General features: G+C 38.3%; 3 protein-coding genes and 1 long non-coding RNA gene across 6 annotated transcripts in view; 1 reads left to right on the forward strand and 3 right to left on the reverse strand.

Annotated features, from left to right (window-relative positions):
• Window positions 1–834: 834 nt before the first annotated feature.
• Window positions 835–27,246, reverse strand: part of LOC139984983 (uncharacterized) — a 28,771-nt gene continuing 2,359 nt past the window's right edge. The window contains exons 1-2 of one of the 3 annotated variants that reach the window (XM_071999151.1): window positions 25,182–25,953; window positions 835–4,031 (exon numbers count right to left, since the gene is read on the reverse strand). In XM_071999151.1, coding sequence (XP_071855252.1) covers window positions 1,828–4,031; window positions 25,182–25,251 — 2,274 coding nt within the window. In that variant the 5' untranslated portion in view covers window positions 25,252–25,953 and the 3' untranslated portion in view covers window positions 835–1,827. Of the gene's footprint in view, window positions 4,032–4,733; window positions 6,589–25,181; window positions 25,954–27,246 lie in introns of those variants that run through there. The other 2 variants (XM_071999150.1, XM_071999152.1) reach the window with 2 other exon arrangements.
• LOC139985002 (uncharacterized) lies at window positions 12,443–20,191 on the forward strand. The gene is made up of 2 exons (XR_011799252.1): window positions 12,443–16,756; window positions 16,911–20,191. It is a non-coding gene; the product is annotated as an uncharacterized lncRNA (long non-coding RNA).
• Window positions 21,582–22,229, reverse strand: LOC139984998 (uncharacterized). Its single transcript, XM_071999174.1, has one exon. The coding sequence runs from the start codon at window positions 22,212–22,214 to the stop codon at window positions 21,717–21,719; it is 498 nt and encodes a 165-aa protein (XP_071855275.1). The 5' UTR covers window positions 22,215–22,229; the 3' UTR covers window positions 21,582–21,716.
• LOC139984985 (uncharacterized) overlaps window positions 22,617–27,246 on the reverse strand; it is a 99,226-nt gene continuing 94,596 nt past the window's right edge. The window contains exon 2 of the mRNA XM_071999156.1: window positions 22,617–24,482. Coding sequence (XP_071855257.1) covers window positions 22,621–24,482 — 1,862 coding nt within the window. The 3' untranslated portion in view covers window positions 22,617–22,620. The remainder of the gene's footprint in view (window positions 24,483–27,246) is intronic.

Here is a 27,246-nt window from a genome sequence, read left to right on the forward strand (position 1 = left end):
CACAATAAGAGTAGTGTGTCTGCGCTCGAAAAGTATATGGTCCGGCAAAAGAGCTAAAACAACCAAATGTGAATGCTTGTTTATGCATATTATCAGTTACCATCATTGTCGTTTCTTCCTTCATGTCAAAGTCCTTAACTTAAAGTACAGATGATGTCAAAATGGGGAAGATTGAAAGTGACATAAACCATTCAACAATTCATTGTGGTGCAACACCTGAAGGCAATATGAAGGTAGCATACGCCCATTAAAAGCCCCATTGACCTTCACACTTAACCACAAAAATTAATGTGGTCTTAGACTTACAGTCTAGATAGAAGTTTTCACTAGCTTAATGCTGCCCATCACTGGATAGGTGACATGTTGGCCTTTCATGGCACCATCAATTTTCTGTATCATGACCATGTAGATAGTTTGCTATCACAGCCTGAGATTTTTGTCACTTGAAAACAAACCTCTTCACTCAGTAGTAAACAATTTTTCACTGCTCCTGGAAGGCCAAAAGGGGTCAAAAATGGTCTCAATCGACCAAATTTTTGCACCACATGTACTTCCATTCATGCTCTTCAACATGAAAGCCACAATAAAAAATACAGATCCTGATTGATAACATATCAAGAAAGATGTCCTCCTATTGCATTTTGCCACTTTCCCTGATACAAGAAACATATGGGCGGATTAATATAGACTCTAATAGGAGTATGCCACCAGAATTTATACCATGGTGATGGGGTGTTGGTGTTAACCTATGGTGTGGGTCTAGAAATTCCAAACTGTAAAGGGATTGTTCAGGTAGACTGGGAATGGGAAGCAAGCAAACAGTTGGGAAAGGCATTTTGGAGTTGCAGAATTGCATTTCACAGGCAATTTATTGGATGCTCCAAGTGTTGTGCGGTAGTACTGTAGTGCAAATTTCACACAACCGGTAGCGTTGCAACATGTATCCTGGTATTGTAACTACAACCGGGATATACAAGTAGTCACAGGAATGCACTCAGACATACCTCATTACAATAATACACTTATACAAGTAGTCACAGGAATGCACTCAGATATGCCTTGAGCATTATAATAATTCACTTTAAAAAGTAGTCACAGGAATGCAGTCAGACATGCCTCATTACAATATTACACTTATACAAGTAGTCACAGGAACGCACTCAGACATGCCTCATTATAATAATACACTTATACAAGTAGTCACAGGAATGCACTGAGACATACCTCATTACAATATTACACTTATACAAGTAGTCACAGGAAGGCACTCAGACATGCCTCATTATAATAATACACTAATACAAGTAGTCTTAGGAATGCACTCAGACATACCTTGAGAATTATCATAATACACTAATAATACAAGTAGTCACAGGAAGACACTCAGATATGCCTTATAACAATAATACACTAATACAAGTAGTCACAGGAATGCACTCAGACAAGCCTCATTATAATAATACACTAATACAAGTAGTCACAGGAAGACACTCAGATATGCCTTATTACAATAATACACTAATACAAGTAGTCACAGGAATGCACTCAGACAAGCCTCATTATAATAATACACTAATACAAGTAGTCACAGGAAGACACTCAGATATGCCTTATTACAATAATACACTAATACAAGTAGTCACAGGAATGCACTCAGACAAGCCTCATTATAATAATACACTAATACAAGTAGTCACAGGAATGCACTCAGAAATGCCTCATTACAATAATACACTTAAACAATTAGTCACAGGAATGCACTCAGACATGCCTCATTACAATAATACACTTAAACAATTAGTCACAGGAATGCACTCAGGCAACTTTTCAGGGTGAACTTTCTGTCACAGTACCCACAATGATAAGGTTTCTCTCCTGTGTGTGTTCTTCATGTATCCTCAATGTTTCAGATCGAGGAAACATTTGATCACAGTCTGTTCTCTGGTAAGGCTTCTCTCCTGTATGTATCATTTCATGTGTTCTCAAACTTTCAGATAAAGCAAACTTTTCCTTACAATAGCTACACTGATGAGGCTTCTCCTCTGTGTGACTTCTTTCATGCCTCCTCATTTGCCCAGAACCAGCAAACATTTTCTTACAATAGTTACACTGATAAGGCTTTTCTCCTGTGTGTGCTCTTTCATGGACCTTCCAATTAGTTGAATGGGCAAACTTTTTGTCACAGTAGCTACACTGATAAGGCTTCTCTCCTGTGTGTGTTCTTTCATGTATCCTCAGTTTCCCAGGTTCAGCAAACATTTTGTTACAGTAGTTACACTGATGAGGCTTCTCTCCTGTGTGTGTTCTTTCATGCCTCTTCAAAGTTTGAGACTGAGCAAACAATTTCTTACAGTAGCTACATTGATAAGGCTTCTCTCCTGTGTGTGTTTTTTCATGGCTCTTTACTCTAGCAACTAGGGCAAACTTTTTGTCACAGTAGTTACACTGAAATGGCTTCTCACCTGTGTGTGTACTTTCATGTCTCCTCACTTGTCCAGATTCAGCAAACAATTTCTTACAATAGCTACACTGATATGGCTTCTCTCCTGTGTGTGTTCTTTCATGTCTCTTCAAACTAGTACGATGGGAAAACGTTTTGTCACAGTAGTTACACTGATAAGGCTTTTCTCCTGTGTGTCTTCTTTCATGGCTCTTCAAACTAGGAGCTTGGGCAAACTTTTTGTCACAGTAGTTACACTGAAATGGCTTCTCACCTGTGTGTGTTCTTTCATGTCTCCTCAATGTTTCAGGTCGAGCAATCATTTTATTACAGTACTTACACTGATAAGGCCATTCTCCTGTATGTATTATTCCATGTGTCCTCACACTTTCAGATGAAGCAAACTTTTCGTTACAGTAGTTACACTGATAAGGCTTCTCCCCTGTGTGTGTTCTTTCATGTATTCTCAATGTTCCAGATCTAGCAAACATTTTGCTACAGTAGTTGCACTGAAAAGGCTTCTCTCCAGTATGTGTTCTTTCATGGCTCTTCAAGCTAGCAGCTTGGGGAAACCTTTTATTGCAATAGTTACACTGATAGGGCTTCTTTCCTGTATGTGTTCTTTCATGTCTTCTCATTTGTTTAGATTCAGCAAACTTTTTGTCGCAGTAGTTGCACTGAAAAGGCTTCTCTCCAGTATGTGTTCTTTCATGGCTCTTCAAGCTAGCAGATTGGGAAAACCTTTTGTTGCAATAGGTACACTGATAAGGTTTCTCTCCTGTATGTGTTCTTTCATGTCTCCTCATTTGTTTAGATTCAGCAAACTTTTTGTCGCAGCATTTACACTGATAAGGCTTCTCTCGTGTATGTATTTTTTCATGGCTCTTCAAACTACTAGATTGGGCAAACTTTTTGTCACAGTAGTTACATGGATAAGGCTTCTCTCCTGTATGTGTTCTCTCATGTATCTTCAAACTACCAGCTTTGGCAAAAGTTTTGTCACAGTAGCTACACTGATAAGGCTTCTCTCCTGTGTGTGTTCTTTCATGTCTCCTCCTTTCTCCAGATTCAGGAAACTTTTTGTCACAGTAGTTACACTGATAAGGCTTCTCTCCTGTATGTGTTCTTTCATGCCTCTTCAAACTAGCAGTTTGGGACAACTTTTTGTCACAGTAGTTACACTGATAAGGCTTCTCTCCTGTATGTGTTCTTTCGTGTCTCCTCATTTGTCCAGATTCAGGAAACTTTTTGTCACAGTAGTTGCACTGATAGGACCTCTCTCCTGCATGTGTTTTTTCATGTTTTTCCACACTTCCAGAGTGACTAAACAGCTTGTTGCCATCACTAAATTCATCAGGATTCTCTCCTCTATTAAGTATACAAATCTCTGTTTCTTCTGGTGTTCCTATATTTTGTCTGGAATTATTAGAGGTTGTTTCTCCATCATTGGCCTCATCCTCCAGGCTGAGTAACAGATGACATGAGTAGCTATCAACTGGTTCCAAAGACTCATTTTCTCCCTTCTTAACATCCTGTTGATGTCCTTGGTGATGTGAGTGAGCAATGTGTCCAGAGGACAGTCCCTGCGATACTGAAAATTGAAGGGAAGAAAGTGATATATTTATTTTCAAACAATGATCTGTTGGAATAGGAGAACTTTTGGTTCTTGTCTGAAGAATTTGTGGTTTTTTGAAAAGAAATCATGAAAGATGTTCATTCAAAAATGTGGTTTTTTATGTTTCCGTTGACCTAGTTGTGAGTGTGTACTTGTAAAATACAACCCATGAAAATATTATTATTATATATGTGATCCATGAATGTCCAATACATAGGGTCAATGCTAAGTTATAATATATTGAAGCTGCTTCTTCAAAACAGCTAAAAGTAATTAGATCATTTTACAAATTTAAGTCTATTCTCAAGACAATAAGCCAGTAGGCCTACATAAATTGGGAGAACATTTGTGGAAAAATTTATCCAGAGATGTTTTATGGAATCGCATGCCTGTCACACTAACAGAAACATAGACGTCTAGTCGTATATTGATTATTGTTATGTTACACTAGTTAGTATAACTATGATAATATTAAGCATCCAGTTTCCTTTGCCCTTAAATAATAACTCCAGGACTCTATTCTCCAATTTTATGCGTTCTTCGCTCAGCTCTTAACTTAAGAGAAGTTTTGGTAAGCACTTTATTATAATTTAGTGCACAATGGCACTAACTGAGCTACAGTGCTAGGCTAGGCCAAGTTTGTTATAGTGATGCATTAGACTATTGCGGAACCGTTACCTGTGTTATCAATAACAGTGCCATCGTTCACAATCACAGGTGACCCTGGTTCAACCTTCACGGAGATTTGAAACATTTTGTTCCCGTGGATAAGTGTTCGGCTGATTATATTCTGCTTATTTTGCGGTTAATCCGTCTGGCCTTGCAATTTTGGGTTTTACCCCTGGTTAAAATAGTAAAAAATCGGGCATCTCCCAAACACACAAAGAAGTGACAGAGGTTGCGCAGCTAATGGCTGAGGTTGGAATCAAGGTGTTTCGACGGCTGAGGTTAGATTCAAAGTGTTTCGACAACATATAAATTGACCTGTGACGTACTTCCGTTTTCAAGAGTCCTGTGCTCTAGTCTAGGATTCCTATGGCAGTGGCGTGAAATTGAAAGTCAATTAACTTGAAGGCCTACAAGTTGTTGATGACGGCTACTCAAGCTGGAGATTAACCTGAAGATGACGGCAACTGGGCAGCATGTACTTGAAGCTTGGACGTAACGATTAGACTCAAATGTATTCTCTTGACTTGAACTTTTTGCGTTTGAGAAAATCATATGAGCCAGGCTTAGTTGCAGGTTGTAGCTGGCGCAGCTTAGGCCCCAAGACGTATACGACCTAAGGTAGGCCTAACCGTTAGCCTAGTAATGGTTGGTGAATTACTCTGTTAAACAGCTATGTTTTAACTAAATTGGAGGTCAATAGGGGCAGTCATAAATTTTGATATGGATTATATTTCTAGTGGAGGTGCTTATAGGTATTTTGAAAGGAAGGAAAGTGATAGTCATAGTTCTAACATGATCAGGAGGCATGCTAAGGTACATAGTTTCAGGGATTAGCTTAAGATTGTCTTTACCAATGCCAGAAGTATATATTCGTAAAAAAATGCTGAATTAACTGTTCTCCTTGAGGACCTGAAACCTGATGTGTTTGGTATCACAGAATCTTGGTTAAGAGAGGACATTGATATGATAGTGCTGAGGTTTCTTACCCGGGGTATGTTGTGTATCGTCAAGAGAGGAGGGATACTCCTAATGGAATTGGTGGGGGAGTTATACTGTGTGTCAGGGATGATATTGTAAGTTGAGAAATCTCAGTTGAAAGGTTCTTTTGTCAATTCTGTCTGGTGCGAGTTGTCCAAACAGAACTCCAAAGAGGTCCAGTGACGTTATAACTATTGGTGTTGTTTACTGTTCTCCTAACACTAACAGCAGCGAAGACAACAATGTCTTGCTGTTTGATATAATTAGAAAGGCTGCTAAATGTGATGTTGTTATAGTGGGCAACTTTAATTTCCTGACATTAATTGCATAGATGGTTCCAGTAGTAGGAAGGGTAGTAACTTTCTAGACTATGTTGTGCAAGATTGCTTTTACATCAGCATGTTACATTCCGTACTAGCCCTGGGGATAACATCCTAGATCTTGTTTCAAGTTCTGATCCAAGCAATGTTGTTGATTTGACGGGTTTAGGAAAACTAGGAACTAGCGATCATGGTATATATACTAGCTTTTGATGTTGTTTGCAAGGTCGTAAATGCTGTTAGCAAGGAAAAAGTCCCTGATTTTTTGAGATCAGATAGAGAGGCAATTGAAACTTTACAAAAGGTTTAAAGGGTACAGATTGGATTAATTTGTTTCGAGAAATGAGTGCTTCTCAATCTTGGATTTGTTTAGCTGATAAGTTTAAGGTCATTATGGAAATCATGTTCCATGGAAGAATCTTCACCGTAAAAGCAGTATGCCTTCCTGGATGAATAAGAAATTTACTGTACAGTACAGAAGATGTGCAATTAGGCAAAAATGTAGAACTTGTTTAGAAGGGCTTACAGTATTCTGAATCTCTTTTGGCCAAGTTTAAAATTCATCAGAACTGAAGGTAGAACGCTTAGTTTCTGATGCAAAATTGAATTTGGAAAATAACATTGCCCTAAATATTAAGGATAACCCAAATGAAGGCCTTTATACAGTACTGTGATCGCTTAACGATCGTACAATTTCGAAGAAACGATATTCTGCGATTTTGTACGATTTTATTCGACGTTATTCGAAATTATGCGATTTTGCGCGATTTAAAAAATCGTTGAAAAATTCGGACGAAAAATTTTGTACGAAATTCGCACAATTATTCGCGGTTTTTGCGGTCAGTTTTACAACGTACAAAATCGCACAAAATCGTTGAATAGGCCTTTTAGAATTACAACAGTCGTTTTTTGATATTACGTGTGTTCAAAGTATACAACACAACTTTCATCTATGGTTCAAAGCACATAGTTACGAGACTCAATGTCATACATTCAATATGCACAGTGTACAGTACCGCTCACGTATAACTGGACATGTGTACGCGCACATGATCGTGTAAAGACGTATAAACAAGTACAATCGCGAATAAACTGTTGACAAACAAATTGCCGCGTAGACACCTCGTATAATCCATGTACGAGTTTCTACGCAGGAAATGCTATTGTGCTCAATGAATAGGATTAAAGTCGCAGAAAGAATTTGAAAACCTAGAAGAAAAATAAAGTGTTACTAAGCGTTTCTTGTGTCAATTTTTTATATAATTTACCGTTGGCTCCAACTGAATGAAAAGAAAAAAAATTCCATCCAACAACTGAAAAGAAAAAAAAAACTTCCACCCAACAACTTTGAGTTTGAAGAAGGGCCGGTTAAAAACAAAACATGTTTCTCGTCCGCGCAATGGGCCTCCTTTTACATGATTCCCGTGTTTTTATTCGGATTACAAGAAATCTAAACTATCCTTAAAATTATTTTGTAAAGGTTGCCACATATTCCAAACTAGTATTAGCGCTGGAAAAGAAGAAAAATGGCCGCCCGTTTTTTTCAGATCTCAGTACGAGAAACATGTATTTTATTTCGATAATAGAACAACTTTCGTTAATGTGGTTAAGTTAATATTTTCCTACCTTAGCTATGTCGATTTTATAAAACCTTCATGAAAACAGACTTTTTTGAAAATGGATTTTGAAGCTGTCAAAACTTTAACAAATGCTTACCGTTAAATACTGGCGTCAAACAATACATGTCGTATATATTCCAATAAAGATCCACAAAGGATAACAATGCTAAGTAAAGCTTACTAAAGAGAAATAGAAACTGCATGTACATGGTCATTTTAAGTATCCAAGTACTATACAAAGAGATTGAGTTCACCGAATCACCCCTTTTCCCTACCACCTGAGGAAAACCGTCTTTTATAAAATATAGTACCATACAATACTTTACATTTGATACAAAAGTTACTTCTACAACCCCCAAATTTGTATGTGTCGCAATAAGTTTTAACCGCACAGCATAGTACCATTAATAATTTGCATGTTACACAAAGTTACACTCGGCGTCCAGATGGCGGGAAAATGTTACATCGTGTTCAATGTATTGAGTCGTTCCCACGGTGCAATGAACTTGGGCAAGTTGCCAAGTTCGAATGTCGATGACCTACTTATGTTCCGTGACCAATGTCAATGGGAATTGTGTGTAAAATCTCGGGTTTTCAACGTGTTATATATATAGAAGTTTTACGTAAGCGGAGCGAATTTCGTTGATTTCGTCTCGTTGATTGTAAGGAAGCACTTATCTAAGCATCAATATTTGTGAAAAATATCGTACGGGTTTTCTTCAGAAAATATTTTTGACTAGTAATTGAAAACTCACTGTATTAAGAAGTACTGGGTCTAAACCTTATCATTGCATTTTGGGGGAAGCCAGATCTTCAAGTGCAAAATATTGTTTTTTCATTTAAGGTTATCGTAGTTTTCTTGCGAGGTGTATACGGCGTAACTTTCGATGTAGGCTTTCTGATCATATAGCCTACCCTGTATATCATTCGTCGTAATCTCGATATCGAATGAGTTACAGTATTGTCTTAGTGGAGAAACATTCAGACTGTCTCCGAATATGTTCGTCATTTTTTTTTGGGGGGGGGGGAGGGGGGGTGGCACAACAATTCTTGTGTGGGTAGGGGCCCGTTCCCCGTGCCATCCCGTTTTACAGTGCCGTAATTTAATAACGTCGTACGTGGTCTCATTTCGTGAACAAGAAGTTTTTAACTATTTAGGTAATCAATAGCCCAAAGACTCCCAGGGTCCCTATAAACACCTGTTAGCTCATCCTGCTGCAGTGATTGGGCAATAAGTACGCGCGTTCCTCGTTTTTCCTCGGGTAGGCCTACCTCCGTAGGCATTCTGGGGAAAACCACTGATCTGTACAGATCAGTGGGGAAAACAAACATTCTGGACGTCAGTAATATATATTTACTAGTCATAGCAAGATCCATGCAAGGAAGACACGTGCTTGGCTGTGTACAGGGCTAGCGCTGTTCACTATATTATCGGCGTAGTAGGTAGTTTTAGTCGCAGTCTTTTTAATTTTGGGGACGGGTGATGGGAGGTGATGGTCACCCTGTTGAGGCGACTGGTAGTTGGTAAATATCGGTAACGTATGAGGAAATATCGGTCTGAAGATGGGAATAAGGATAGTGGAATTCCAAGCCCAAGCTTGATCAAGCCCCTAATGAGAGGTGGGGTTAGGACAGCTAAGCCCGGGTAAACGTTGACCAATGTTAAATAAACTATTGCCCTGGGGTGTAAAAGATACGATGGATTTTATCAGTTGTGGTTTCCGCCGCTTGCTAATTTCTGTATCGACATAAACTGTGTCTATTTTCATACTGGTTGTGCATGTGTACAATGGACGGATTCAGCGAGAATGAAGGAATTACGTAAGGCATTGCTGAGTAGTACACAGTGTATAGCTGCCCGTGTATATCCGCATACATACAGTATAAAGTTTGAGTTGCTTTCTTGACGACGTCCAGATAACCGGAAAGGCCATCATTATTATTATTATTAGTATTATCGATATTTTCCTGTCCAATATGTCGCAGTAGTAGACAGAGTAGAGTATGTGGTCGGAAGATGAAGTATTCGCATTGCTTGGCATTTGGTGCGACGAAAATATGTCGAAAACGCTCCAGTGTACTGAGACATCTGTATGTATGGGAGAGAAAAGCGTTCAGCCTGCACACCATGCAATACTAGCAAAATACATTGCAGCTGAATTTCTTGTTGGCAACTTGCCAAGAAAAGTTTTTACATCTATGTCTAGTCCAATGGTACAGTATAAAACAGGTGCGGACATCGAGCCCAGCCCAACCATTTTGTGTTAGGGGTCAAATATTTCTTTTGGGTAAAGTGTGTGAACAAATTTTTTTCCAGAGTTGTTGGAACATTGTACGCACACAAAGTCGGCATATCTGCGAGATATAATTGATATGATTATATTTAGGTTTTCCATTTGATTTATTTTCATTTTGGAAACTATGAAACATTTTTTTTTACTTAACCCCCACTCAAAATATTGCGCCTCAGGTACGAACAATGATTTCCCTGCCCAGTGCATTGACTTTTTCAAAGGTGGGAAACGTTGGCCGTATCAGGAAAGTCCCGGTAGAAAATAACTCCATATGGTTTAGACTAAAAAAATGCAATGTTTCAACTAAACAAAAGGCTGCGTCTTTCTGTAACAAAGCAACTGTCAATCACTCCCAACAAACATTGCATGTCGGCCGTCCGTCCAGGGTATTTTATTCTGTGCACCTGTTGCTAGCCAGCTACATCTGATACAAGGCAAAGAAATTCCGCCTTTTAGTGTAATATGCAAATGATGTCTAGTGCAGTACTGGACTGTCTGGCGACACATGTAAACAATCTGTGTAGAGCTAGCTGTTATTAAATAACTTTTGTGTCAATGCACTGTGAGCCTATGGTACTTTTCAAGACGTTTCTTTCCTTTTTTTTCTGAGATGGTCGGGAAGGGGGATTGTTTGGGTGTTCTAAATCTTTTGTATCCTCCTAAATATAAAAGATGGTATTTTCAACATCTAAAACTTTAATGTACATGTAGTTTCTAATTTTCATTAGTAAGGCTTACCGAGTGAGAATAAAATTTGTCTAAAATTGCCAGTTTTACCAACATCGTAGTTCGTACGCACTTCCGTTTATCCTCCGTCACGGATCTTTATTGGAATATATACGAAATGTGTTGTTTTGAACATCATCTGCATTTTACGGTAAGCATTTTAATAATCGTTGTGCTTCAAAATCCATTTGAAACACGATTTCTTGTGCTTGAAATACAAATCCAACAAAGGGCTAGGCTATTGGCGAAATTAAACTGTCAAATGTTTGAACCTAAGCACTGTAGCGACAGTTGTTATAGACCAAGCAAAATACATGTTGATTGATCTCGTTCAAAATTTTACAGAAAAAACTTTTTCTTTTTACCGGTAAATTACTTCCGTGCCCGTTATTGAAGTGAATTGATTCACACATGAAAATACATTTTAAAAGAAGCATCGGTGGGAAAAACAAATTCCGTGTTTTTCGCTTTTCAAGATTTCATGAATTCCGCATTTTACCGCGATATTCCGCAAACGCGGAAAACCACTGGCCCTCGACCAGTGAGCGCCTATGCTTTTCATTTCATTGATTCTTTTTCGACATCTTTATTGGAACGGCTCCGAAAATTCTAATCTTTCACCTCGCCCGTTCATAGTTAATTCTCTGCTTCATTAAGCACACATTCCTGTGGTCAAATGAACGATTTTTACATGCGTAGAATTGTGCGAAATTTCGTTGAAAACTTCGTGTACGAACTTGTGCGAACTTGTTCGATATTACGCGATATTATTCGAAATTCTGCGATCGTTGAAAATTTTTGTACGATAGTTAAGCGATCACAGTACTGTATCTTATATGTCAGTCAAAGTAGAAAGTTTTATGCTATTTTTTCTCTTAGGACACCACAGGCAGATAATATACTGTAGTTACTGATTGTCATGATCTTGCAGATCTTTTGAACAACTATTTTGTGTCTGTTTTTACAAGGAAAGATATTACTAGTAATCCAGATTTTCAGGAAGTGATAGTCCTAAACTGGATACAGTCTTATTAATGCAGCTGCTTTGTCTAAATGTTTCTAAAAATACTGGACCGGATGCAATCCATCCGTATTTGTTGAAGACTTTTGCACACCATATCTTGGTTCCACTCTCCTTGGTTTTTAGCAAATTTATGAATGAAGGTAATTTTTCTAAGGACTGGAAATGTGCTAATATTAACCCAATTTGCAAGAAGGGTGATAAGTCTAAGCCCTGTAATTATAGGCCCATTAGTCTCACTAGTGTTGTTTTTTAGGTCAGTCAATTCAGCAGTCAGTCTTTGCTCAGAGAGTCTCAATGTGGCTTTTGTCAAAAAATGGTCTTGTCTCATTAATATTCTTGAGTTTATGGAAGATGTAACAAGCTCACTAAATAGGCAGAATTATGTAGATGTTGTGTTCCTGGATTTCCAGAAGGCCTTTGATAAAGGTCCCCACCACTGCCACCAGAGTCTTTTGGTAGGCTAAAGAGTATGGGTGTCAATGGGAATTGACTGTCTTGGATCAAGAAATGGCTTGGTAATAGGAAACAGAGGGTGGTAATTAAAGGCTGTGCTTCTTCTTGGCAGGACGTTATTAGTGGGGTTCCACAAGGTTTGTTTTGGGTCCCTTGTTGTTTGTTGCCTATATAAAAGACATTGACGGAGATATTTTGTGTACAGCTACGAAGTTTGCTGATGACATCAAATTGTATTCTGAGGTCTCTTCCAAAGTGATTCTGAGAAACTTCAAACAGATTTGGAAAAGGTTTTTTTCAGGGTTGGCCGGTTTTTACCGGGCGGTTTTTACCGCCCTGGTAAAAACAAGTTTTTTACCGGTTTTTACCGGGAGGTTTTTCCCACCTATAACTGGGAAAAACCTCAAATTATATAGAATTCCTAAAAACTCATGTGGAACTTGTGGAGGAGCATAGAATCTACAAGAAAATGGCATCTTATGGTAGGGGGTTGGGTTACATCCAAAGAACAACTATGATCTATAACTTGTGAGTTTACCGATTAGACTATTATAAATAATTCAAATAAATAATATATTGGATGCTCAAATCAACCAACTTTATTTTCCTATCGAGATGCATAATTCCATTATCTAGAGAATGGACTCGCATCAAACTGTTGGTGCCTCCTAGGGCTATGGTTCGTCATATTATACATGCCACATTAGTCCGCTCAGATCCAAATGATGATTCACATCCAAGAACGATCACTTCATGTCTGCGATAAATTGTACTCTGTTCACACTTCGCACTGTACTATGCTTATATTGCTTATAGGCACTGTACCAAGTGACTGTTGTGACATCAACTAATTTGAGAATAAGTAACAATTGGAACATTTACTTGTGTTGTTGATACTCCTACCTCTTCAGTTAGCCTATACACAGGAAGTGCCCAGTATCACCTCACCTGTCCACCTCAAAGTGTTTAATCACTCATGCATGAAGTTGTATAATAATTGGACCATGTTTGCATCAAGGTAAACAGTTTGGTTGTGTGAATGGCTCCATAGGGCCATTGTGCGTTTAATACTTTAATTGGGCCCATGTGCCTTACAAAGTTTCAAAGCAGTTTCTATTGAGCCCCCTGGATTGAAGTTCACCTCAACAGACTGTTTTCTACTGTATTAATGGAATGAACTGTCTGAGCACATAATATTATATTATTATATGGTTCCCTGTCCCTTTGAGGCTTTGGATGCCATGGTTCGCCACTTCGTTCTATCCTTCGCTGTTCATGCCACATAATAGGCCTGAAGAATTTACGAGGGGTGAATGTCCCAGTGTAGACCTATAATGGTTTGGGCAATAGCCAATTCATACTGCTAAAGAGATCGTGACAGAATAACTATACATGTGCAATACGAAAAATACTCTTTTTTCCACAAAAAGTAGAATAAGAATGTGATAAAATAGCTCAAAATGAAGCGAAGAAACTCCCATATTCAATAAAATATGCCTGTCATGAAACAATATCGTGCCTACTGATGACCCAGCATTTTACGGACAATTAATACTAGTTTTCGAGACGGAGGCAGTTTTTACTGGTATTTACCAGTTTTTCCCGGTTTTTTACCTGGTTTTTACCGCTTAGTGGGAAAAACAGGTTTTTCCCGGGAAAATGCCAACCCTGGTTTTTTTCCTGGTCTCTGGGGCAGGGTTGGCAGGTTTTTACCGGTTTTTCCCACCTAAAAGTGGGAAAAAGTGGGAAAAACCTAAAATTATATAGAATTCCTAAAAATTCATGTGGAACTTGTGGAGGAGCATAGAAACTACAAGAAAATGGCATCTTATGGTAGGGGTTGGGTTACATCCAAAGAACAGCCATGATCTATAACTTTGTGAGTTTACCGATTAGACTATTATAAATAATTCAAATAAATAATAGGGATGCACCGGATATCCGGTCCGGCCGGACTATTCGACCGGATAGTGAGCAATTATCCTGTTCCGGTTCCGGCTGGATATTTTTCAAAATCCGGCCGGATCTTTTACAAAATCTGGCCGGATTATTTTCAAAATCTGGCCTGAATTATTCCTTAAAAAGGTGTTGTTAGTAAATTAAATCAATGTAAACTATTTCCAAATATTAATAAAATTATTCAAAGTAAGGAAAAATTAGGTTTAACATGTTTAATTTAATTTTCTTAATAGTCTGACCCACTGTTTCTTAAGATCAACCAAAATAATACAACTTCTGTAATAATATGAAGCTACATACAACAAATACAGTTTGCAGTGAAATCATTTCTTGCAGCCTTCCCTAGTTTAATATTGTGCAGTTAAAATAGACCATTCATATACTTATCAGTCAAAATACTTTTCCATTGAAACTCTACTTTCCCATTTTTGTTGGCATTCATGTTTTCTCTTAAATTTTATGTGTGAAACAATCTCTTATATGGTTAAATACGTCTGCTTTTTTTTTAATTCCACAAAAACCACTTCATCCTAAAGTTCATTCTTAAACAAATTTACATACTGTATCAAGCTTGTCAACAATTATATTGCAGTTATTTTATTAAAGAATGTAGATTACACCACTTCATATTTAATCTCATAAATGGGGTCTTAATTTCACCTTCTTTGCGTATACCTCACCTAAGATTTGCTATTTGCTTCATACTTCTACTTCTTATTAATGATTTTCTTTTGTGTAATGAAAAAATCCTGTTCCGGCCGGATTTTATCCGGCCGGATTTCATGTACTATCCGGCAAAATACGGTTCCGGCCGGATCCAAAAATTTGGATTCGGTGCATCCCTAATTAATAATATATTAGATGCTCAAATCAACCAACTTTATTTTCCTATTGAGATGCATAATTCCATAATCTAGAGAATGGACAAGTATCAAACTGTTGGTGCCTCTTACTGTAGGGCTATGGTTCGTCATATTATACATGTCACATTGTCTTGTTACATATATATACAATGCAACACCATCACAAAAACATGGAAAGTGAGCAAACATATTCACAGTGTAACTTTTACAACTCGCTCGCCAAGTACAGTAGATCTCTCAAGTAACAATGAAAACTACATAGAGTGTACTCTGTAATTCTTGCAAACTACAGTATGAACTATGAACATGTTTTTGTGTCTTAAAATATAAGTTACATGAAACTAAAAAATACCTGTATAGTGTTCAACCTGTCAATCTCGGCATAACAATTTTGCAAAGTGAATATAAGCTGGACCTCCAGAGTAAATAACTGACATTTAAACACATATATCCCAGAACTCCAATGACAGTGTCCAGTATGAGACTATGAGTCTGATGTAGCAGTTTCTATTGAGCCCCCTGGATTGAGGTTCACCTCAATAGACTGTTGCCTACTGTATTAATTGAATGAACTGTCTGAGCACATAAAAGGCCTGAAGAATTTAGGAGGGGTGAGTGTCCCAGTGTAGACCTATAATGGTTTGAGCAATAGGCAGTGCATACTGCTAAAGAGATCGTGACAGAATAACCAGAATGAAAACATTTCATGGTTCCTTGCTGCTGTTCATTAGTTCCATTCATAGGGAAATTTCTGACAAAGCCCTAATACAACAACAGTAATTTATGCTCACAAACTTTTGTTGCCAAAGTAATGCTAAGCCCTGATATCAATTGCAACACACATCAGTGTGTGAAGACTATCTACCATTATCATCATACCAAGTTTGACGAAATTCTGACTAGTAATAGTAGCCAAGTAATTGCAATTTGGAGTATTTCACGTTTGACCCCATGACCTCATTAATATTCATGAAATGAGCACCAAAATCAACAGGGTTAATCTACTTACTATGGGCCACCCACTCACCAAGTATGGTAATGATTGGTCATTCCCTTGAGTTATTGTGCATACAAACTTTTCATAACGAAATAATGCTAGCCCCCCCCCCCCTATGAACATGCATGATATCAATTGCAACACACATCAGTGTGTGGAGACTATCTACCAATATCATACCAAGTTTGACGAAATTCCAATAAATAGTAGCCAAGTTATTGCAACTTGGGAGTTTTTCACGTTTGACCTGTGACCTCATTAATATTTTTTAACTTTGACCTCGTATAACTTCGCACACGAAGGTCACACGGGGGTCAACCTATTGACATTTATGATCAGAAGGCACCTTTGACATCTGAAAATAGCATCGAAACTGTAAAAATCCCCAAAACACGAAAAGGTCACCAGAGGTCAAATTGAGGTCAAGGGTCACCCAGATGCGGGTCGACAACTGGATTACATTGAAGCAACTCCCAACCTTAACGGACAGTTCGTTCTCAAGTTATCACAAAAATACTAGTTTTTTATCATTAATTGACCTTTGGTGACCTCGGATCACATGACCGTTAAGTTTGAAAATATTCCCCTATACCATTTGCAGCTTGTCCCAAAATATCAACCGTGTCACACCTTGGAACTGAGAGTTATTGCATTAAATGTCTGAAAATTAACTTTGACCTCGTATAACTCCGCACAGGAAGGTCACACGGGGGTCAACCCATTGACATTTATGATCAGAAGGTACCTTTGACATCTGAAAATAGCATCGAAACTGTAAAAATCCCCAAAACACGAAAAGGTCACCAGAGGTCAAATTGAGGTCAAGGGTCACCCAGATGCGGGTCGACAACTGGATTACATTGAAGCAACTCCCAACCTTAACGGACAGTTCGTTCTCAAGTTATCACAAAAATACTAGTTTTTTATCATTAATTGACCTTTGGTGACCTCAGATCACATGACCGTTAAGTTTGAAAATATTCCCCTATACCATTTGCAGCTTGTCCCAAAATATCAACCATGTCACACCTTGGAACTGAGAGTTATTGCATTAAATGTCTGAAAATTAACTTTGACCTCGTATAACTCCGCACACGAAGGTCACACGGGGGTCAACCAATTGACATTTATGATCAGAAGGTACCTTTGACATCTGAAAATAGCATCGAAACTGTAAAAATCCCCAAAACATGAAAAGGTCACCAGAGGTCAAATTGAGGTCAAGGGTCACCCAGATGCGGGTCGACAATTGGATTACATTGAAGCAACTCCCAACCCTAACGGACAATTCATTCTCAAGTTATCACAAAAATACTAGTTTTTTATCATTAATTGACCTTTGGTGACCTCGGATCACATGACCGTTAAGTTTGAAAATATTCCCCTATACCATTTGCAACTTGTCCCAAAATATCAACTGTGTCACACCTTGGAACTGGGAATTATTGCACTAAATGTCTGAAAATTTACTTTGACCTCATATAACTTCACACACAAAGGTCACCTGGGGTACACCTATTGACATTTTTGATTGGTGAGACGTGAATATAGCATCAAAACTGTAAAAATTCAAACATTTTTTTCTTTGCCCATTTTCTCACCCAAAATACTAGTTTTTTAACATTAATTGACCTTTGATGACCTCGGATCACATGACCGTTAAGTTTGAAAATATTCCTCTATACCATTTGCAACTTGTCCCAAAATATCAACCTTGTTACACCTTGGCCCTGGGAGTTATTGCATTAAATGTCTGAAAATTAACTTTGACCTTGTATAACTTTACACACAAAGGTCACCCGGGTGTCAACCCATTGACATTTTTGATCGGAAGGTACCTTTGATATCCAAATCTAGCATCAAAACCAAACATTTTCTTTTTCGCCCGTTTTCTCCCAAACTAAGCACATTTTTTCTAATGTGACCTTTGACCTTTTGACCTTGGTTTCAAATGTAGTTTGATCTGCTGATTCCAAAAATCAACACGATAAGTCTGTACAGCCATCCTAACTCCGACCGAAAACTTTGACCCCTTATAAGTTCGCACACAAAGGTCACACGGGGGTCAACCTATCGATATTTATGATCGGAAGGTACCTTTGACATCTGAAAATAGCATCGAAACTGTAAAAATCCCCAAAACATGAAAAGGTCACCAGAGGTCAAATTGAGGTCAAGGGTCACCCAGATGTGGGTCGACAATTGGATTACACTGAAGCAACTCCCAACCCTAACGGACAATTCGTTCTCAAGTTATCGCAAAAAAACTAGTTTTTTAACATTAATTGACCTTTGGTGACCTCACATCACATGACCGTTAAGTTTCAAAATGTTTCCCTAACCAGTTCACAACTTGTCCCAAAATATCAACCTTGTCGCACATTGGCACTGGGAGTTATTGCAGTTTTAGTATTTTGGGTTTTTGGACCATAACTGACCTTTGGTGACCTTTGTGGGCACCAAAAACAATAGGGTTCATCTACTCACTATGGGCCACCCACCCACCAAGTTTGATCTTGATCAGTCAATCCCTTGTTGAGTTATCGTGCATACAAGCTTAAGCGTCACACACACACACACACACACACACACACGCCAACCTGAATACATAGGTTCCTTTGCTTTTAGCAAGGAACCAATAACTATACATGTGCAATATGAAAAATACTCTTTTTTTCCACAAAAAGTAGAATTAGGTTGTGATAAAATAGCTCAAAATGAAGTTAAGAAACTCCCATATTCAATAACATATATGCCTGTCATGAAACAATATCCTGCCTACAGTACTGATGACCCAGCATATTACGGACAAGTAATAATAGTTTTTGAGACGGAGGCGGTTTTTACCGGTATTTACCAGTTTTCCCGGTTGTTACCTGGTTTTTACCGCTTAGTGGGAAAAACAGGTTTTTCCAGGAAAAATGCCAACCCTGCTCTGGGGTGGCAAATGCTTTTGAATATTGATAAATGCAAGGTGATGCATAATGGTAGTAGTAACCAAAAGTATACCTACAACCTTAACGGTGTGGAGTTACAGGAGGTCTTTGTTGAAAGAGACCAAGGTCTCTATATTGACTCATCTCTGCAACCTTTTAAACATTGTCTTGGAGCTGCTAATTGAGGTAATAGGGTCTAGGTATGATCAAGAGGAACTTCCGTTTTCTGAAAGAGGACATAGTAGTTAGGCTTTATAAGCAGAATTTTGGTTAGGCTGCATCTGGAGTATGCTGTGCAGGCTTGGAACCCATATTTTGCTAAGGATAAGAAGTTTGCTCAGAAAAGGTCCAGAGGAGGGCTACTAGGATGATTAGTTCCTTAAAGAGTGTTCCTTATTATAGGCGGTTACAACTGTTGAATCTCACCACACTGGAGCTTAGGGAGTTACGTGGGGAATTGACAATTTATCTTTCACTGACTTTTTTGTGTTGCTAATAGTAGTTGTAACAGAGATCATTGTCTTAAACTCCAAAAGTCACAAAGTAGGATTAATATTCTGCATAACTTTTTTTCTAATAGGGTTTTGAATGAGTGAAATGGTTTGCCTAAGAAAGTTGTACTTGCAAGTAGTGTCAATGGGTTTTAGAATGCTTTGGACAAGCACTTTAAGCATTGTAATCGGGTCTGAGTGTTTGTGTCTTCAGTTTTTTTTCTCTCTCTATAGGGTCCTTGATGGGGACTTAAGTGTCCCTCCTGATCCTTTTTTTCTACTTATCTAATAATAACAATAAATACGTTCAGAATGGGCACTACATTAGGTCTACAGACCAAAAGAATACAAGTCTGGTAGAAGCTAATTTCAGTATTGAAGGTGCCAGTGAACTGTCGTTCTAAGTAACTTATTGCTTCTTGGTTATTTGTTCGGCCATAATAAATGTCTGTTCAGGTGATGCAGAATTTATTCAGCAGGTGGTTCAAGTCCACCAACAGATAACATTAAGCCACTCAGTTTCCAAGAAGAATTTGACCATTTGTGCTTGTAATGATGTGACTTAATTGCTATAGAATCATAGAAACCAGAATGCAAAAAGCCTAGTGGTTTCGATGATGTAACATGAGCAGTTTTCTTTATGAACCATACATGTATAGTGAGGGTGCACAACATACTGTACTTTATCAAAGTAATACAGTGAAGGGCAGTGTGGTGTGACAAACAATAAATTCAAAATGACACAGACTGTCCTGAAACCATTTGACCATGGACATGAACAACAGGATTCTTGTACTAAATGTGATACTGTAAATACATTGACATACTAAATATGATATCTGTCCTTGTTGAAATATTGTGAAACATGGTTTTCACAATATGACCCCTGGTAGACTCAAATGACCATTGACCTCTGCCCACAACATTAGGCTTCTTGTACTCAATGTGGTACAATTACATACCAAATATGTGATTTGTCCAAGCTACCCTTGAGATATTATCTTTAGGAAGGTGTGTTAGTGTAGAGAGACAGGTAAGAGGGGAGCAACGTAAATGTTTGGCATTTGTGGACTTTAAATGACCTATTACTTCCACCAAATGAAAAGTCTTCTTGTGTTCAATGTTATACACCTTCCTACAAAGTATGAGATCTGACCAAGCTTCCAATATTGCGATATCATATTTACCAGGTTTTCACAATTTGACCCCTGGTGACCCCAAATGACCTTTGACCTACGCCAAAAACAATGGCTTCTGGTACTCAATGTGGTACTTCCACACACCAATATGAGGTTTGCCCATGCTTCCCTTCTTGAGATATCGTGTTTACAAAGCTTTTGCAAGTTGACCCCTGTTGACCCCAAGCGACCTTTGACCCTCACCAAAAACCAAAGGCTTCTTGCACTCAATGTGGTACGTCTACACACTAAATATAAATTTATCCCACCCTTGAGATATTGTGTTTACAAACTGGGCATCACAAACACACACACACACATACGCCATCATGAAGACATTGAAGATTATGAATATTATAGAAACTAAAATCTTGCAAAATGGTCAATCTTTGATGGATATTTTATGAGAGTTGCAACTACTTTTATATCTATCTACTAGAGTGACAAGGACAATGTTGTTTCTAGGTGTCCATAGACCTTTAAGAGTTCTTCCCTATGTGTTTCTTACTGTACATGTATGTTACCTCAGAGCTACAGATAAAGAAAAATGTTGGCCCCAAAATTCACATTGATAGGCTTGAGGCTTCTATCCTGTATGTGTTCTTTGGTGTATATATCCTCAAATTTCCTGAAAAAGCAACCATTTTTTATTTTATGTTGCTATATTGATAAGGATTCTCTCCTGTAGGTAATATTTCATACATCCTCAAATTCCCAGAAAAGCAACAATTTTCTCACAGCAGCTTCACCACTAAGGTGTCTATCCTGTGTGGGTTCTTTCATGTCTCCTCATATGTCCAAATTTAGCAAACATTTTCTTACAGCAGTAACACTAATAATACTTCTCTCCTGTATGTGTTCTTTCATGTTTCTTCAAATTGGCATCATAGGCAAACATTTTGTCAGAGAAAGCACACTGATAGGGCTTTTCTCCTGTGTGCGATATTTTATGTCTATTCAAACCAGTAGATTGGGCAAACTTTTGTCACAGTAGTCACACTGATGTTGGCTTCTCTCCTGTATGTGTTTTTTCATGTGTCCTCAAAGTTTGAGACGTCTGCAAAAATTTCTTAAAGTTTGCTACACTGAAAAGGCTTCTCACCTGTGTGTGTTCTTCATGTATCCTCAATGTTTCAGATCGAGGAAACATTTGATCAGAGTATGTACTCTGGTAAGGCTTCTCTCCATGAATGTATCATTTCATGTGTTCTCAAACTTTCAGATAAAGCAAACTTTTCCTTACAATAGCTACACTGATAAGGCTTCTCTCCTGTGTGACTTCTTTCATGTCTCCTCATTTGTCCAGAACCAGCAAACAGTTTCTTACAATAGCTACACTGATAAGGCTTCTCTCCTGTGTGACTTCTTTCATGCCTCCTCATTTGTCCAGAACCAGCAAACAGTTTCTTACAATAGTTACACTGATAAGGCTTCTCTCCTGTGTGTGCTCTTTCATGAACCTTCCAATTAGTTGAATTGGTAAACTTTTTGTCACAGTATTTACACTGATAAGGCTTCTCTCCATGTGTTCTTTCATGTATATTCAACTGTCCAGATCTAGCAAACATATTCTCACAGTAGCTACACTGATAAGGCTTCTCTCCTGTGTGTGTTCTTTCATGTAAAATCAAATTTCCTGATCCAGCAAACATTTTCTCACAGAAGCTACACTGATAAGGTTTCTCTCCTGTATGTGTTCTATTGTGGCTCTTCAAACTAGAGGCGTGGCCAAACTTTTTGTCACAGTAACTACACTGATACAGTAGGACCTCTCTCCTGCATGTGTGTTTTCATGTTTTTCCACACTTCCAGAGTGAGTAAACAGCTTGTTGCCATCACTACTTTCATCAGGATTCTCTCCTCTATTAAGTGTACAAATCTCTGTATTTTCTGGTTTTACTACATTTTGTTTTGAATCATCAGGGAATTCCTCTCCATCATTGGCCTCATCCTCTAGGCTGAATAACAGAAAAGGCTTCTCTCCTGTGTGTGTAATTTCATGTCTCCTCTTTTGTCTAGATCTAGCAAAAATTTTGTAACAGTATTCACACAATCACACTAATATGACTTCTCTCCTGTATGTGTTTTTTCATGGCTCTTCAAACTAGCAGCATGGGCATACTTTTTGTCACAGTAGTTACACTGATAAGGTTTCTCTCCTGTATGTATTCTTTCATGGTTCTTCAAACTAGCAGCATGGGGATACTTTTTGTCACAGTAGTTACACTGATAAGGTTTCTCTCCTGTATGTATTCTTTCATGGTTCTTCAAACTAGCAGCATGGGCATACTTTTTGTCACAGTAGTGACACTGATAAGGTTTCTCTCCTGTATGTATTCTTTCATGGTTCTTCAAACTAGCAGCATGGGGATACTTTTTGTCACAGTATTTACACTGATAAGGCTTCTCTCCTGTGTGTCTTCTTTCATGGCCCTTCAAAATACGAGCTTCCACAAACTTTTTGTCACAGTAGTTACACTGATAAGGCTTCTCCCCTGTGTGTGTTCTTTCATGTTTTCTCAATGTTTCAGCTCTAGCAAACATTTTGTTACAGTAGTTGCACTGAAAAGGCTTCTCTCCTGTATGAGTTCTTTCATGGTACTTCCAATTAGTTGAATGGGCAAACTTTTTGTCACAGTAGTGACACTGATAAGGTTTCTCTCCTGTATGTGTTCTTATGTGGCTCTTAAAACTACAAGCTTTGTCAAACTTTTTGTCACAGTAGTTACACTGATAAGGCTTCTCTCCTCTATGTCTTCTTTCATGTACCCTCATTTGTCCAGATTCAGGAAAATTTTTGTCACAGTAGTGACACTGAAAGGACCTCTCTCCTGCATCATCAGGGAATTCCTCTCCTGTGTGTGTACTTTCATGTCTCCTCTTTTGTTTAGATGAAGCAAACATTTTGTCACAGTAGTTACACTGATAAGGCTTCTCTCCTGTGTGTGTTCTTTCATGTGAAATCAAATTTCCTGATCCAGCAAACATTTTCTCACAGTAGCTACACTGATAAGGCTTCTCTCCTGTATGTGTTCTTTCATGAATCCTCATTTGTCCAGATTGAGTAAAGTTTTTGTCACAGTAGTTACACTGATAAGGTTTCTCTCCTGTATGTATTCTTTCATGCACCTTCAAACTAGCAGCGTGGGCACACTTTTTGTCACAGTATTTACACTGATAAGGCTTCTCTCCTGTATGTGTTCTTTCATGTATATTCAACTGTCCAGATTCAGCAAACATTTTCTCACAGTAGCTACACTTATAAGGCTTCTCTCCTGTATGTGTTCTTTCATGACTCCTCATTTGTCTAGATTGAGCAAAGTTTTTGTCACAGTAGTTACACTGATAAGGTTTCTCTCCTGTATGTGTTCTTTCATGACTCCTCATTTGTCCAGATTGAGCAAAGTTTTTGTCACAGTAGTTACACTGATAAGGTTTCTCTCCCCTATGTATTCTTTCATGCCTCTTCAAACTAGCAGCTAGGGTAAACTTTTTGTCACAGTAGTTGCACTGATAAGGTTTCTTTCCTGTATGTTTACTTACATGAACCTTTAAATTAGAATCGTTGGCAAACTTTTTGTCACAGTATTTACACTGATAGGATTTCTCTCCTGTATGTGTTCTTTCATGTTTTTTCAAACTTCCTGAGTGAGTAAACAGCTTGTTGCCATCAACAATGTTGTCAGGATTCTCTCCTCTATGAAGTGTACAAATCTCTGTCTGTCTTGGTTTTCCTAGTGTTTGTTTAGTATCGCCAGAGGATTCTTCTCCATTATTGACCTCATCCTCCAGGCTGAGTAAAACATGACATGAGTAGCTATCAACTGGTTCCCCAGACTCCATTTCTTCCTTCTTAACATCCTGTTGATGTCCTTGGTGGTGTGAGTGAGCAATATGTCCAGAGGACAGTCCCTGTGATACTGAAAATTGAAGCAAAACACAAGGTGAAATAATAACAACAGAATGCCAACTGTTTTAGTGATTCCACTTTTCTTAAATTAGAATATTTTATTTAGTACTACAGATAAGATTTGTTCTCAATCTTGCTAGTTGTAAGTGATTAAGACCTCATACTGGTCAAGATGTGATATTGTTCACATTGTAATATTTTTACTTTGTTTTTCTTTACAGCTTCTGGGCCTACTTAGTAGCATGGTGGGCTCATAGTTGACGCACTTAAGGATTTGATTAACGATGTCTATGAATGAAAAATCGAAATCACTCAACTGTATGCACGCTTCTCATGTAGTTCCTCAGAAATGTAATGATCTCAAAAAAAGTATTGTTCTGTGCCTACGCAACGCACAACTGAGCAGAAATTGACCACAAAATGTCTGCCTTGTCAAGTTCTTTCGTACCCCTAAATTGACAAATTGGTCGATAAGCACTTGTAAGCCTAACTTCCCCTAACTTAGTAGACATCCATTGACTTATATGCTGTTTGCTATGCTCTGAGCCTCTAATCTCAGCTCCCAGAGAGTAGTGGTATCATACTGAGGTAATTTTGGTTATTTTTAGGGAGTAAGATTCCAAATGACAAACAAATGTGAAAAACTGGGTGGGGAGGGTGATAAAAGCTTTAAAAAAACACAATACAAGATTTTTCGCGGAACCGTTACCAGTTATATTATTAACAGTGCTATCGTGCATAGGTGACCCTGGTTCCGACTTCACGGAAATCCGAAACATTTTGTTTCCCGTGAATCTGTGCTCGGTTGGTGATCTTCTGCTGTTGATCCGTTTGTCTTGAGAATTTCCTTTTTATCATTGATGACATTTACATTTTAAGATCGTGAATCACTCAAACATGTCATTGAAGTTTCAACACAGAACTACAGTACAACTAAGAAGTTTCCAGCGATTTCACAAATTGTGTTATTTATGCAAAGGCTCGCCATACAGTAGAAACAAAATATCCCACTTCTATGGTTTAGGATCACTGATCTAGAGATCAGTGTTTAGGATAGGCCGCTTCTAGTTCCGAAAAGCATCAGTCTATGGAACGCCAAAAAGAACAAAAGATGGCCTTGCTACTAAATTGGATTCTCTACTTCCCTAAACAGGAGGTGATACTACCATAAATAAGAGGTGCTACAGCCAGGAGCACACCTTATCATCTCACCTCCCTACATGTATAGGAAGATGGGATATGGTACGTCACACCACATCAGAAATGTGAGGAAGTGTGAAGGAGCAAAAATAGTATTGCGAACTCCTATACCGTAAGTCTGATCGAGTTCAAACTTGGTGGGTAGGCGATGGACCATCTAAACTCGTACCATCTAAAATACAGATGAATGACAACAAAACGGAGGTCATTTTGTTTCATTCATACTGTAGTTCTATAACAACAATACTGAGACAAGTTCTACTTTGGTGCACGATACTAATGTTGACGTTGTTGACTCTGTTAAACTATTGGGCATTCAGCTTGACACTAACTTGTCTCTGAATAAACATATTTCTGAGAAATACAGGATTGCTAGTGTCAACCTTACCAAAATCAGAAAGATTCGTAAGTTCCTTGATTGCTAATTTTTTCAGATCCCAATTAACTCCACATCCAAGCATGCACTTTCTGGATATTAGCCTTGGACTATTAAATCGGACCCCCTCCCCCATTTCTCCCTTCCGTATTGACAATATGGGTATTGAACCTACAGGCTACACTATACATTTACAGGTAAAGTCGAGTTTTGAGGGCCTCTGAGTGTTTTGGTGGTTCTATATTTCTAGGACGATGTTCAAATGCTCAAGTTCAGAACATCTTAAGTCCTAAAACAGGATTTTTGCCCAAGATATACAAAGCCAACTGATGTCAAATGAAAACTTGGAGCATGGGTGGGAACTAGTGTTTACACAGGTCCAAAATCAGAAACGGGATACCCGAGAGTCGTTACCCGTCGGGTATCCGGGTATATGGGTACCCCAAAAAAAAAAATTGTCTACCCTCATGTAACATGGTTTTCAAGATATATATAACATATTGGATGCTATTATAAATGAATTATATTCTCCACTGACAGTGGTTTCATGTTCAAATAGGTGTAAGATAAGGTATAAAACCTTCCCCATTCCTGTCTATTTGCTTTTGTGTCTTTCATTAAATTGTTAATAACTAACATCACTACTAACATCGCACTGCTGTCGCTGCTTTATTTGCTCTGTACCTCTATTGGATAAGACCAGTTATTACTACTACTACTATCTATTATGCAGGCCTAGGGTTCGCATTAGCTGCTGGAATGCTCGATTCCCGCAATTGGATCTCATTTGGAGTCAATTTTGGTAAAAAAAACACTTGTGATTATTTGTTATTAGTTATCCCGTTTATATAATCAGTAATGTTATTAGAGAAAAAAAGTTTGCGCCCCAGGGACGCAAGCCCCCCAAAAAGTCTGCGTCCCTAAAAAAACACCTTGCGTTCCGATCGAACACCAATTGCGTTTATTGTATGACCTACTTTTACTAGTGTAATTGTAAAGATGCAATCGTATCACTGCCTGTACTAAGTGAATGTTCCACACAATATATAGGGTAGATAGCTGAGTGCCTTAGCTTCGCAGTTTGACAGGGGCAGCCCGGCCTGCCCCTCCTTTCGCCCACCCTGCAGTTTCAACCAATTTTTACCCCCAGCCCCCCACTTGCCAACTCCTTGGTAGCTCTGTGCTTTGACCTTGCAGC

This window comes from Apostichopus japonicus, chromosome 17 (genome assembly GCF_037975245.1).
Source record: "Apostichopus japonicus isolate 1M-3 chromosome 17, ASM3797524v1, whole genome shotgun sequence".
Lineage (NCBI taxonomy): Eukaryota > Metazoa > Echinodermata > Holothuroidea > Aspidochirotida > Stichopodidae > Apostichopus > Apostichopus japonicus.